The following is a 13,459-nucleotide window of genomic DNA, read 5'->3' as shown; positions in this document are numbered from 1 at the left end:
TGAAAACAAGTTGTTCCCAAGCTTCTGATATACTCATAAATTATGCAAAAGATGGGTCCGGAAGTTTGAAATTATTATGATACAGACCTGAGTAAAAACACAACAACAAAAAATAAACCACTCAGTTTGCTGATGTGGGCTTAACTTTCTCTCGCAAGAATTGCAGTATATGTTCACGTTTCCAATTGTCAATCCTGTGATAAGGGGAAAATAGTTCCAATAAGACAAGTTCATAGAACTTATTCTTTTTCCTTTGAAGGATGCAAATAAAAAGATCAAAGATATAATTAAAATTAAAATTGTAGTCGATATTCACTTGGTTCAAGTCAAGATCTGTTAGTTGGGTCTTTGCTCCAACCAGATGTTTTTAAAGGAATATATTAACAAGGTTCAGACCCGTGACCTCTTGATCTGCAGTCAAATGTTCTACCACTGAACTAGCGTGCCAACATGAAATGGGTAAAGGTTATGAATTCCAGACTCCCTGAGACAGTATGTGGTTCAGGTAGCTACCGAAGTTGGATCAAGGCAAGACCTATGCAATTTTGACTGCCTCGATTCAGACTTCCATAACTGCTCCATGTAACATGATATAACAAAGTTAAAGACATGGCAAACCAGGAACTCTACAATGACAAGAATTTTGGGAAAAAAATGTTTCTGACACTTGGACACGTGCCAGACAGAAACCATCAGCTAGGTAACCTAGAGGTCAGTCTATGGTTAATGACAAACTGGGGACAAATGAAAGGGGAGTGGGGTATGATGGTAACCAAGCCGCAAGATTTTATACATCTGGCGATCAAAGAACTTTCACATTATCACTCTTATCATCAACCAGATCAAGCAATTCTCTTGACAAAAATTTCTACCCATCCACTGAAGAGAACAGTGCTTAACAGTTAACACTAACAAAAATAACCTAACCTTATGGTTTCCGTGTGTTGTCCTGCATTGTCAAGCATGATCAGCTTCGGTGGAGAATTGAAAATATATTGAACTTTAACTGAAGGGAACTGATCCTTCTCTTCTTCAATGAAGCCCACAATTTCAGGATAGAAAACCAGTTTCCTCATGCAGACCTCCAGTACAGCACCAGAGTAGGTAATCTGCCGTTCCACGAAGTTAATTACAGAATACCATCTTAAACCAAAACCGGATAATCAACCATGATGCACCATTCTTTGAATGGCCTCAATAACCCTAAAATTAACCAGACTTCTTTTCAATTAAAGTTTCTCTGACTTCTAGGAAATTATCTCAAAAACTAGTATCAATTATTTAATATACGTACGAAAATGGACTAAGCAATTCTTGTGAAGCCAAGATTGCATTCCATGAGATTTTTTTTTTTTTTTTTTTTGTCACGTGGAAATAATCTTCAGGATTGCATGTCATGAAAGCCGCAGCATGTAATCTGCTCTTGGACTGCAGTAGCGAGAGTTCTAGAATATTATCAAAACATCCTAGCAATGAAACATTTAGATCGTATTGGTAAATCTGTGAGGATGAACATGCTCGCAAAAAATTAAGTCCAAGGCACTGAGCTTATCAAGATGCACAAAAAGGTCCAGAAAGGAAAAAAAATCCCTATATTTTGATTGGGACTGCCATTAGCATTGTGTTTTCTTAGCATTTTGCACTTCATTTTAAGAATTATTTTAAGCATCTTGCACTTCATTGAAAATTTTTTATGAAATTCTTGTTACTTACAAATTGGACTAAAAACTTAAAAACTACATTCATTATTCATAATTAAGGAAGAAAAGAATGCAAAAAGAGTGGAGTGAATAAGCAAAAAAATGAAGCCACAGTGGGTCACCCTTTACCTAACAGATTAGCCTGTTGTTTTATCCACATCATTGTTTATATAACGAATCCTTTGACTTTTAGACAGATATAGGATTAGCAAAATCATAAAAAGTAAATAATGTATTAAATGCAAACCACAAGTTTTAGCTTCTAGAACCTAGAAATCTTATCCATACCTTGCTCATGGAATCATCAGAATCCTCGGTGCAACACTTCAAACAGTCTGATACCAAATCTACAACCAAATTCGACTTTAGCACATCTACAACAATGGTTAAAGCAACAAATCTTATGTATGCAGAACTCTAAGAGCATAACATAAGTCCAAATAGAACACAAAGAGTTGAGGAACAACCTAATCAACAAATCTATAAATCTTGGTCGTTTTCCTCATAAGAGGCAGTCACATCCCATCATCTATTCTCTCTAGTCAACTGCATGAGACTATAGAATTACTAGTTCTAGTTGTAAAAGACTTTGTTACAATTTTTTTTTCAGTCGTTTGAAGAAGAAGACGAGTCTTTAGACTTTTATCGAATTAAAAATTTCCACCAGAAATCTCTCTTGTAAAATTTTCTAGAGAGAGATTTCTGTTAAAACAAAACAGAGCCTTAAGATGTGACATACTAGTATTGGATTTAGGGTATATGAGTAAATTTCCTAGTGAAATTTTTAGTTTATTATAGTCTTATCAGAATTTATATTTACTTTATTTTTTTTATAATTACTTTTATGGTTTTATTTAAAATTGCCAGAGTTTTGTTTTTAATAATGATTTTCTATATTGCATTAGATTTACGTTCACTAGATTTGATTTGAAATTTAAAGTTTATCTTCTCTATCTCCATCGAACCTTATCTATTATTTTTAGCCTCTTAGTTAAACACTTTAAATCTCAAACCCGTATGTTTCTCAGTGTCTGTTTCTAACGTTCTATTGGAAAACGGACTCTGTTGATGAGTAACGATTTTCACTCCGCACGTCGCCACTCTCATTCTCATGCACGTCTCTACTCCTCTAGGTTTTCCTTTTATTTCTCTATCTTCTACCAATATTAAATAGCGCTTACCTCGTACGAGAGGAGTAACTCGTGAGCCACCCCAAAATCATCTGTTTCTGAAATACCCAAAGTACCAAAACACTGCCGTTTAAGCCTTAGGTTCTTCCCAACCATCGCCGACCACCATAGGACGTCGGAGCACCACCCGTGAAACCAGAAACTGCCGACCAGCTCAACCCCAGCGCACCCACTCCCTTCCAGTAAGACCTCGACTGCCGCTAGCCTCTTTTTGGTTTCGGTAGTTCTCGGTTTTACATTGCTCTCTCTCTCTCTCTCTCTCTCTCTCTCTCTCTCTCTCTCTCTCTCTCTCTCTCTCTCTCTCTCTCTCTCGGCGTAGCACCCTTTCTCGTGAAGCCTTTGGTTGCGCCGCCTCCAGACCCAGCCACCTAGAGCCGCCGCTCAGCCTAACCCAGTCGCGCGTCTCTCTCTAGGTGAGCTCTCCATGCGCAGAACACACTCTCTCTCTCTCTCTCTCTCTCTCTCTCTCTCTCAAACTCTCTGCTTTCTTTTGGTTTAGCCATGTTCTCTGTTTCTAGAAGGAAACCGTGGGCTTTTGATCGGCCTTGGGCCCTTGGCCTTGCACGGGTGTTTGAGCTCATTTTCGTTGGGCTCATGTAGTTCAGTATTATATGTTTTTGGGCCAGGTTATATGTTTTTACAGAAACTATTTTAGTTATGTTTAAATGGGCTTGTATTTTAAATTGGGCTTGATATTATTTTATTTCAACAACAGTTTTAATAAATTATATTGGGCTTAATATCTTAAAAGTCAGTTTTCTTAAATAAATATATTAATCAAATACTATTTTTATAAGGATGTTTTGTAAATATTTTGTTAATATTACTTTGTCTATTTAGTAGAATTTAATAAAATTATTATGTTAAGAATTTAATAAAATTATGATGTTAAGAATATTTAATAGAATTTATTAGGTTTCTTATAAGATTTAATAATTTTGTTAAGAAATAAAACTTAGTTTAAGAATTTAAGTTTATGAATTATTTTAAAATAGTTTGAGTATTCATCTAAATTATGAATAAGTATTTTAAGTAATTTAGCTACTAGGATTTATTGATATGTTTAACACTATCTTTTAGATTGTGGATTTAATTAAGTAAGATATTAGTACTTACGTAGTTCCAAACCAATTTAGTGATAGTTATTATTTCATATAGGTCTCAAGTTACGAAGTGTTATTCAAGAAGACACGCAGCGAGGTAAGTAATTTGATCACAAGCTTAGGTTTATCACAGTTCAGTTTATAGATAATTAGTATTCAAGCCAGTTCATTTCCAGCCAATTATTCATGCACCACTCATGTCATATGCAAACATGTCATCCAGCATAGCATACGATCATATCATTCCGCATCATGTTTAAATTCAAAAATTATGATTATGTATGTAGTATGTCATGCATCTCATGTGTATAAGACACGTAAGCCATCTTAAATCCAAGTGAAAGATAAGATGCATGGTACCAATGCAGTTCAGTTTCAGGGTAGATGTGCAAGCCACAAACTCAGTCGTGGTCCACCATAGTATGCCAGAATACTATCAGTGGCTCTCCTTACGGCCGCGGGATGTGGGGCCGGTGCACAACCTCGCTCACAGGGTTAAGTGTGTTGGCCAGTCAGATAAATCAGATCAGTCAGATCAGTCAGTTAATTCAGTTAAACAGTCATGCATAGCACAAGCATCAGTATAAATAGTCATGATTTTAAACTCTCAGCATGAAAGTTTTTATGAAAACCTTATATTTAGTATGTTTACATTGTGATAAATTCCTTACTGAGTCTTCGACTCATTTTTGTTTATTTTCATGTTTTAAACCACCTAGGTGATGATGATGAATACAAACAGGCAGGCCAGGAGTAGGAGCATTAAATTTTTGTTCAGACTTTCTAAAATAAAACATGTTTTTATGACATGAGTTTCGTTCAGTTTATTTCATTTAATGTTTTTGGAAGACTTTTTATTAGACCTTTTCTACACAATAAATTGCTGATTTCATTTATGAAATTTGAGATCTCTTGCCAGATTTTATTTTTATGAAAAGTACGTGACATCCCTAGCCTTTGGGAAGGGGGTGTTACATAAGATCTTTGTATTACATCTATAAGACTCAAAGGTATGTGTCACGTTAGAATTCTTCTACTTCTTTCACGCCAGAACTAATTATTACTTTTTAATGTGTAAATAAATTAGAAAATAACGGCTAACTTAAAAAGGCTAAATGCAAGAATGCGCCAGAACTAATTATTACCCAAAACTCACACGGTAATGCCTTGGAAGAAAATCACATGAACTTCTGATAAAAATCCATTAACTACCTCAAATTTCAAGGTATACCAATAATAGCACTTCATTTTATAGGAACCAAGTGTCTGAGACAAAGTCCAGACTAATCCTTGGGTGCACATGCCTTTAGCAAGGAGTTTCCAACAAGTGAACCTCGGATAATTCGAGGGGAACTAGGAGGGGTATTTCCCACCTGGCCCATTATGGTTGGGCCTGAGCTCAACACTGGGTCCTGGCCGAGCCAGAGTCCTAGTATTTTGAGGCCCCAAAGCCCCTTAGTGGGGTTCGGCCCTTGAGATGACATCAGAGAAAGAAGGATGCGTAACACGGAACCATATACAGGGGACAGATGGGACCCGCCGACTCTGGCCTTCCCTGTCACACCTAGAATCAAGGAATTATGTCAGTAGAAGAACGGAAGACGTGGGTAACCCTCAATTATCTAACAGAAGGGACCAGAAGTCACAGCGCCGTCCACCCACCGCCAGGACTCCCCTTAGGAGCCACGCCGCATTAATAGCGCCATCCCAGGAGCCACACCGCATTATTGACCCTGCCTCAAAAGACTATGTCACATTAAAATCCCAGACCATTACAAACACGGGCGGGATGGCTGAACCCTGACACAAGGAAAAAAAATGTTCCCTAGGGACTTCGGGTGGGTTTGGATAGACAATTCAGATGAGATGAGATGAGATGAGATGCTTTGTTGAAAGTTGAATAAAATATTGTTAGAATATAATTTTTAGTATTATTTTTATTTTGGAATTTTTTTTAATAAGTAAGAGTCTTTATTGAAGAGAATGAAACTAGGCAGCCCAAGTACACATGAAGTATACAAAATGAGACACCTAATTACATTCTAGTGAGCTGAAAAGAATATAGAAACTCATGGACATTCTCACCATTCAGTACAATAGCAGAAAACCACTGTAAAAGAGAGAATACAAATAAATTCCATATTTCTCCCACTGCACGCTCCTTGTTGTTGAAACACCTATCATTCCTTTCAGGGCATAAACACCACATTAAGCACAAAGGTATCATTCGCCACACTGTTTCCAGTTGAGTGCTATTGTGCTTTCTGTTCCAGCACGCTAGTAGTTCCACCACACTCTTAGGCATTACCCAGCTCAGCCCAACTCTATTGAGAATACCAGCCCATAACTCCCCAGCCACCTCACAATGTAAAAGTAAGTGATCTATTGATTTCTCATTCCTTTTACACATGTAACACCATTCCGTAACCACCATACCTCGCTTCCTTAGATTATCAACCGTCAATATCTTCCCAAATGCAGCTGTCCAAGTAAAAAACACAACTTTAGACGGCACTAAAACCTTCCAAATGCTCGTCCACGGAAAGAATGTGGGCTGTTGAACTATTAAAGCCTTATAAAAAGATTAGACAGTAAACTTTTTCCCCCCCGTGTGTATCCACAACATATGATCACCTCCATTACCTCATAACTTTGCTGAATACAAGTAGCTATAAAAATCTGCCATTTCTTCAAGTTCCCAATCTTGAGCATTTCTAGTAAAAATGACATTCCAAGTTACCATCCCATTTGCACGACACAACAAATCTGAAACTACAGCTTGATGATTTTCTGCCAAATTAAAAACAAAAGCAGTGTAAAGAGGGCTCTCCCCACTCCAAGCATCGAACCAAAAGCAGGTTCTTACTCCATCACCCACCTCAAACTTAATATGTTTTTCAAAAATGTTCCACCCCTTTCTAATAAACTTCTATAAACTTACTCCATAAGACCTCCTACCCTCCTTAGAGCACCATCTCCCCCACACATTACCATACTTGTGATCAATAACCGCTCTCCACAACGAGTTCTCTTCCATTTGATACCTCCACAACCACTTCACTAGGAGTGCCTTATTAAAAGTACACAAATTTCACACCCCTAGCTCACCATTTGCAATCAGACAGCTCACCCTTGGCCAACTTATAAAATGAAATTTAGTTTCCTCCCCCACCCCACAAGAATGCTCTAAACAACTTTTCAATCCGGCTTGCCACACACACCGGTAATGGGAATAAAGAAAGATAGTAAGTGGGGAAATTGGAGAGGGTACTTTTGATGAGAGTTAATCTCCCCCCTTTTGATAGATATAGCCACTTCTACCCCGATAGTCTTTTCTCAATCTTCTCTACCACCCCATCCCAAATGCTCTTTGCTTTGAATGACGCCCCCAAAGGAAGTCCAAGACATTTCATAGGAAGAGAGGCAATTTTACAACCCAACAACTCTGCTAGAGAAGCAATATTACTCACATCCCCCACCGGTACCAATTCCGACTTCCCCAAGTTCACCTTGAGTCCCGAAACCGCTTCAAAGCACAACAGAACCTCCCTTAGAGCTTGAATCTGTTAACTAACGACATCACAAAAGATGAGTGTATCATCTGCAAAAAGTAAGTGGGAGATGGAGCTGACACCATTACTATTGTTTCCCACTGAAAAACCTGCAAGAAATCCGCCCCTTACCACAACCTCCACCATGCAGCTAAAAGCCTCCATCACTATAACAAAAAGAAAAGGTGATAGCAGATCCCCTTGACGCAAACCCCCCAAAGTTTGAAAAAAACCACAAGATTTTCCATTGACTAATATCGAGAACCAAGCGGTCGAAACACAATGTTTAACCCATTCACACCACCTATCTCCAAAGCCACATCTTCTAAGCATATAGAAAAGAAAGTCCCAACACACATGGTCATAAGCCTTTTCCATGTCTAGCTTGCAAAGGACCCCCGGAAGGCCTTCTCTTAACCGGCTGTCCAAACACTCATTTGTTATCAAAACTGAGTCCAAAATTTGCCAACCCCGAATGAAAGCATTTTGAAGTTTGGAAATGAGTGTGTCCATCACCAAAATCATACGATTAGCTGATTAGCTAATACCTTTGAAATGATTTTGTAGATCCCACCTACCAAGCTAATAGGCCGGAAGTCTTTCAAGTCATGGGCACTGGCTATCTTTGGGATGAGTGCAATGAAAGTAACGTTTAATGACTTTTCAAAGCTAAGATTAGAATGAAAAGCATGGAAAATTTGCATCACTTCCTCCTTCACTATATCCCAACACTCTTGAAAGAAAGCCATAGAAAAACCATCCAGACCCGGGGCTTTATCTTTGCACATACCTCTCACCACTTGATGCACCTCCCTTTCATCAAACGGTCTCTCCATCCAACTTGCAACATCCGGATCCAATTGGTCAAAACTTAAGCCGTCAAGTTTAGGATGCCACTCTACCTTTTCAGCTAAGAGATCCTCATAATACTGCACTATATGATCTTGAAACTCTTCGGGGGAATGTGACACATTTGAATCTGAGTGAAGTACTTCAATAGCATTGTTGCGCCTATGAGAATTGGCCACCTTGTGAAAGAACTTAGTGCATTTATCCCCCTCCTTCAACCAAAGCGCCATTGATTTTTGCCTCTAAGATATTTTTTCCATCAACAATACTTCCTCAATTTCGGTCACCACCATATTCTTCCTTAACAAAGAATCTTCATTAAAATCCCCTTCCTCCATTGCTTGCAACTCATCCCAGAGAATATTTTTCTGCACTTCCGTGTGTTTAAGACTTCCTCATTCCACTTCTTTAGGTCGGCCTTTAAAGCTTTAAGTTTACCTGCCACTATGAAGCTAGGGATACCCTCAAAAGAATAAGCTTCCCACCAAACCCTTACCTTCTCCACAAAGCCTTCAACTTCCAACCACATATTCTCAAATTTGAAAGGACGCCTACCCCCATGAATTCCTCTGCAATCAAGCAAAATTGGAAAATAATTGGAAAATACTTGTGGCAACCTTTTCTGGCATAGGTCCGGAAAATGGGACTCCCACGAAGAAGAGACTAAAAATCTATCTAACCTTGACAACCCTCTACTAAAAATCAGTTCTGAGAAGTTTTCCATTGCTCTTGTTGCCGTAGATGCCCCCGCCCTCTCACTAGGGTACCTAACAATATTGAAATCCCCACAAAAAATTCAAGGTAAATCCCATAAAGAATATAGACCCGCCAACTCCTCCCACAAAGAGCTTCTATCACTATCCACATTAGGCCCATACACCCCCGCAAAAGCCCACCTCCACCCATCCTCAATATTCCTAAAAAATTACAGCCATTGAATAAGACCCAATACAATCCTCTACCATCTCCACCACTCTCTTATCCCACATCACCAACACACCTTCTGAAGCCACTGACGAAGCTAAGTAGCACCATCCCACAAATGAACACCCCCACAAACTATGAATAATGTTTCTATCAATTTCTCTCAACTTGGTCTCTTGCAAGCAAACAATGTCTATTTTCCAGCTATGAAGATTTATTTTGAAACTTGAAAAAGTTGAATTGTTTATTATATTTTTGTATGAGAATTTGAAAAAATTGTAATGATGAGATGAGATGTTTTGTGTATCCAAGCCCACCCTTAGTATAAAAACCCCCCACCTAGGTACAAAGGACTCTCTCTAAACTCTACATAAAAACACTATCGCCATATGCGCGAGGAGACTAACTTAGGCATCAGGGGCTCCCCGGACGACCCCGAGCCCATTTTCTTCTTTGTTTTGCAAGTGAAGATCTCGGCCCGAGTTGCTAGAGCTTTGTCCAAGTGTACAAAACACGACGTTCATAGGAACTATAAATTCTCCTAGTCTAATGGCTCCAAGAGTGTGAGTGCAAAGTTTAACCCACGATATCCAATTTACAGGAGTAGCCTCAAGACTGCTGCACGACCCCTCGGGGCTGTAAATAGAGCATGATACTTTTTTTATAGGTAAAAGTAAAATTTTATTGAAATAAAGACATTAATGAAGTACACCGGAAGTATACAAGGAGCATATGTTGTTTTGGAAATAGGTGGTGCGAATAGATTAAACATTGTGTTTCGATTGCTCGATTTTTGGTTTTAGTCAATGGCAAATCTTGTAGTTTTTTTCAGCCTTTGAGGGGTTTGTGACAAGGGGATCCACTATCACCATTCCTCTTTTTTTTGTAATGGAGGCTTTGAGTTACATGGTGGAGGCTGCTGTTAGGGGGGGGGGGGGATTTATTGCTGATTTTTCGGTGGGCAACAATAGTAATGGTGTCAGCTCCATTTCTCACTTATTATTTGCGAATGATATGCTTATCTTTTGTGATGCTGTTAGCGACCAGATTCAAGCTCTAAGGGCGGTTTTGTTGTGTTTTGAAGCTGTTTCAGAACTTAAGGTGAACTTGGAGAAGTCGGAATTGGTACCGGTGGAGGTTGTGAGTAATATTGCCTCTCTAGCAGAGTTGTTGGGTTGTAAAATTGATTCACTTCCTATGAAACATCTTGGACTCCCTTTGGGGGCGCCATTTAAAGCAAAGAACATTTGGGATGGGGTGGTAGAGAAGATTAAGAAAAGATTATCGGGGTGGAAGCGGTTATATCTATCAAAAGGCGGGAGGTTAACACTCATTAAAAGTAACATTTCCAACCTTCTCACTTACCATCTTTCCCTCTTTCCATTACCGGTGGGAGTGGCTAACCATATTGAAAAGTTGTTTAAAGCTTTCTTGTGAGGGCATGGGGGAGGAAATCAAATTTCACCTTGTAAGTTGGCAAAGGGTATGCTGTCCGATTGCGAATGGGTGATTAGGGGTGCGAAACTTGAGCATCTTCAACAAAACTCTTCTTGGCAAGTGGTTGTGGAGGTATCAAATGGAAGGGAACTCGTTGTGGAGAGAGAGGCAATTGAACATAATTTTGGTAGTGAGTGGAGGGGATGGTGTTCTAAGGAGGGTAGGGGGTCATATGGAGTAAGCCTATGGAAATTTATTAGAAAGGGGTGGAAAACCTTTGAAAAACATATTAGGTTTGGTGTGGGTGATGGAGCAAGACTCCGTTTTTGGTTCAATGCTTGGAGTGGGGAGAATCCTCTCTCCATTGTCTTTCCAGTCGCTTTTAACATGGCTGGAAATCAGCATGCGACATTTTCATATTTGCTGTGTTGTGTCAATGGGACAGTAACTTAGAATGTCACTTTTACTAGAAATGCTCAGGATTGGGAACTTGATGAGATGACAGCCTTTATAGTTACTTGTATTCAGTAAAGATAGGAGGAAATGGGGGTGACCATATGTTGGGGATTCACATGGGGAGAAACAAGTTTACTGTTAAATCCTTTTACAAGGCTTTGACAGTACAACAACCCACTTTCTTCCTGTGGAAGAGTATTTGGCAGGCACTAGCTCCATCTAAAGTAGCTTTTTTACTTGGACAACTGCGCTTGGAAAGATTTTAACGGTTGATAATTTAAGGAAGCGGGGTATGGTGGTCATGGAGTGGTGCTACATGTGCAAAAGGAATGGAAAATCGATAGATCACTTGCTTTTACATTGTGAGGTGGCGGGGGAATTATGACTGGTATCCTTGATAGAGCCGGACTGAGTTGGGTAATGCCTAAGGGTGTGGTGGAATTACTAGCGTGTTGGAACAGGAGACATACCAGTGCACAATTGGCAGCAGCATGACGTATGATACTTTTGTGCTTAATGTGGTGTCTATGGTCGGAAAGGAACGATAGGTGCTTTAACAACAAGGAGCGTGTAGTGGGGGAAATTTGGAATTTTTTTATATTCTCTCTTTTACAGTGGTTTTCTGCTATTGTATTGAAGGGTGGGAATGTCCATGAGTTTCTATCTTCTTTTCAGCTCACTAGAATGTAATTAGGTGTCTCACTTTGTATACTTCCTGTATACTTGGGCATCGTCTAGTTTCATTCTATTCAATAAAACTACTTATTTACTTATAAAAAAAACAAATATACAAGGAGCAGAAATCGAGCAAGATACTACGCCCCATAAAATATTCAAAACCTAGAAAATCACATAATTAATGGTCTTCGTACAGCAAAAACATGAACAAACAGGAATGCTAACAGTACATGAACGAAATCAGCATTCCACTCACTGCAAAAAAAAAGGGGTAACTTACCTAAAATAACAAATCTCTATTAGAAAAAAAAAAAAAACCTACCAGAACAGAATCTTGAAATCCCAGTAAATTCAATAAATGCAGATCAACAAAAAATGCAACTTGTAAATATAAAAACTCGTATGATTCTCAGAGAAAGCTACCATTCAATAGAAAACATACCCACCAATCGTCTTGTAACAAAATGAATTTTTGGATAGGTTACCTTGGTCCTTAACATACTCAGCAAGAGTGTTACAATCGGAGCAAAGAGCAAGCCCTGAAAAACCCAGATCCTCGCACTCCCTTGAGCTCAGTTGCTCCTTTGTGAAGCCAAAAGGTACTAGAGAAAATAGCAGAACCAAAGAAAAGATATAGATCGACAACCCCATCTCTCTTGATATATCTAATTCTCCGCGTCAAAAACTTTCCCACTTCTTCTCTTCCCAGCTCCGAGGATCCGGTGAATTTCGTGAAAAAATTTGGGTCAGACCTAGAGTCCAGACATCAGACACTAAAGAAAGGCAACCAAAAACGGTGAAGCGAGCCTGCGTTTTGTCTGTTATACGGTGTCGTTCAAGTTCCACGAAACAAACAGTAACGTTCTAACAAAAGAAAATAGTGATAAATGTGTCGCATCATACTTAATAAAATAAAAATGAGATGAAAATATGGTGTATAGAATTTTCAAATGGATTCATCATCACCGCCTACCTCAATCTACTTCATTTTGATGCTTTCTTTTCCCCCTGTGAAAATTTTTTGATTTGGTTTTTGATTACCTAGACTAGACTAATAAATGGGTGGTGCAAACTAGTGTTTTAAATTTCGTACCGTACCGGTTGGTATGGCTGAAATTTTTCATTTCGGCCGTCCGGCCGATACAGGTACTATACCTATTCCATACCGGCCAAAATACCAGTCATACCGGCCGGTACCGGTCATACTGGCCTCAATTTTGGCCTGTACCGACCTATATTTTGGCCGGTACCGGCCGATATTTCGGCCTGTGTTTTTTTTTTTTTTTTCATTTTTTCAAACTACAATCTTATTTTTTAACCCTCAATTCAGACTAGACTATTTATAATTTATATATATATATGTATTTGTATATAATTTATTTATATATAGACTATTATTTTAGAATATAATTTATATATATATATAATTTATTTATAGATCGACTATCCCGAAACGTTATCCCGAAATGCTATCCTGAAATGGTACCGGTACCGAAATATTTCGTTCCAGTGCCTTGACCGGTACGGCGTCCGGTACGGTATTCAAAACATTGATGCAAACCCAAATTCTT

At 38.7% G+C, this 13,459-nt stretch overlaps 1 protein-coding gene across 2 annotated transcripts; it reads right to left on the bottom strand.

The window, feature by feature from the left end:
• On the bottom strand, nt 1–12,901 carry LOC121246993 (selenoprotein F-like). 2 transcript variants are annotated; one of them, XM_041145324.1, is made up of 4 exons: nt 12,374–12,901; nt 1,989–2,047; nt 928–1,109; nt 1–194 (listed from the first exon to the last, which is right to left on the bottom strand). In XM_041145324.1, exons 1-4 carry the CDS (start codon nt 12,537–12,539, stop codon nt 122–124), a joined length of 480 nt encoding a protein of 159 aa, XP_041001258.1. In that variant the 5' UTR covers nt 12,540–12,901; the 3' UTR covers nt 1–121. The 2 variants fall into 2 exon arrangements, with proteins under 2 accessions (XP_041001258.1, XP_041001257.1); XM_041145323.1 differs by having other exon boundaries at nt 1,989–2,074; nt 12,374–12,744.
• Between the last annotated feature and the right edge of the window lie 558 nt (nt 12,902–13,459).

The sequence above is a fragment of the Juglans microcarpa x Juglans regia genome, chromosome 1S (genome assembly GCF_004785595.1).
Source record: "Juglans microcarpa x Juglans regia isolate MS1-56 chromosome 1S, Jm3101_v1.0, whole genome shotgun sequence".
Taxonomy (NCBI): Eukaryota; Viridiplantae; Streptophyta; class Magnoliopsida; order Fagales; family Juglandaceae; genus Juglans; species Juglans microcarpa x Juglans regia.
This window is presented reverse-complemented; position numbering and strand designations above follow the sequence as displayed.

What these genes read in the sequence shown, in the direction of transcription:
- LOC121246993 (XM_041145323.1), bottom strand. Translation starts at nt 12,539, where the DNA reads ATGGGGTTGTCGATCTATATCTTTTCTTTGGTTCTGCTATTTTCTCTA. An exon ending in TGAGTATGTTAAGGACCAAG is followed by an intron (nt 2,075 to 12,373) that starts GTAACCTATCCA and finishes CCATTGTTGTAG; the next exon opens with ATGTGCTAAAGTCGAATTTG. An exon ending in CTGATGATTCCATGAGCAAG is followed by an intron (nt 1,110 to 1,988) that starts GTATGGATAAGA and finishes GTGGAACGGCAG; the next exon opens with ATTACCTACTCTGGTGCTGT.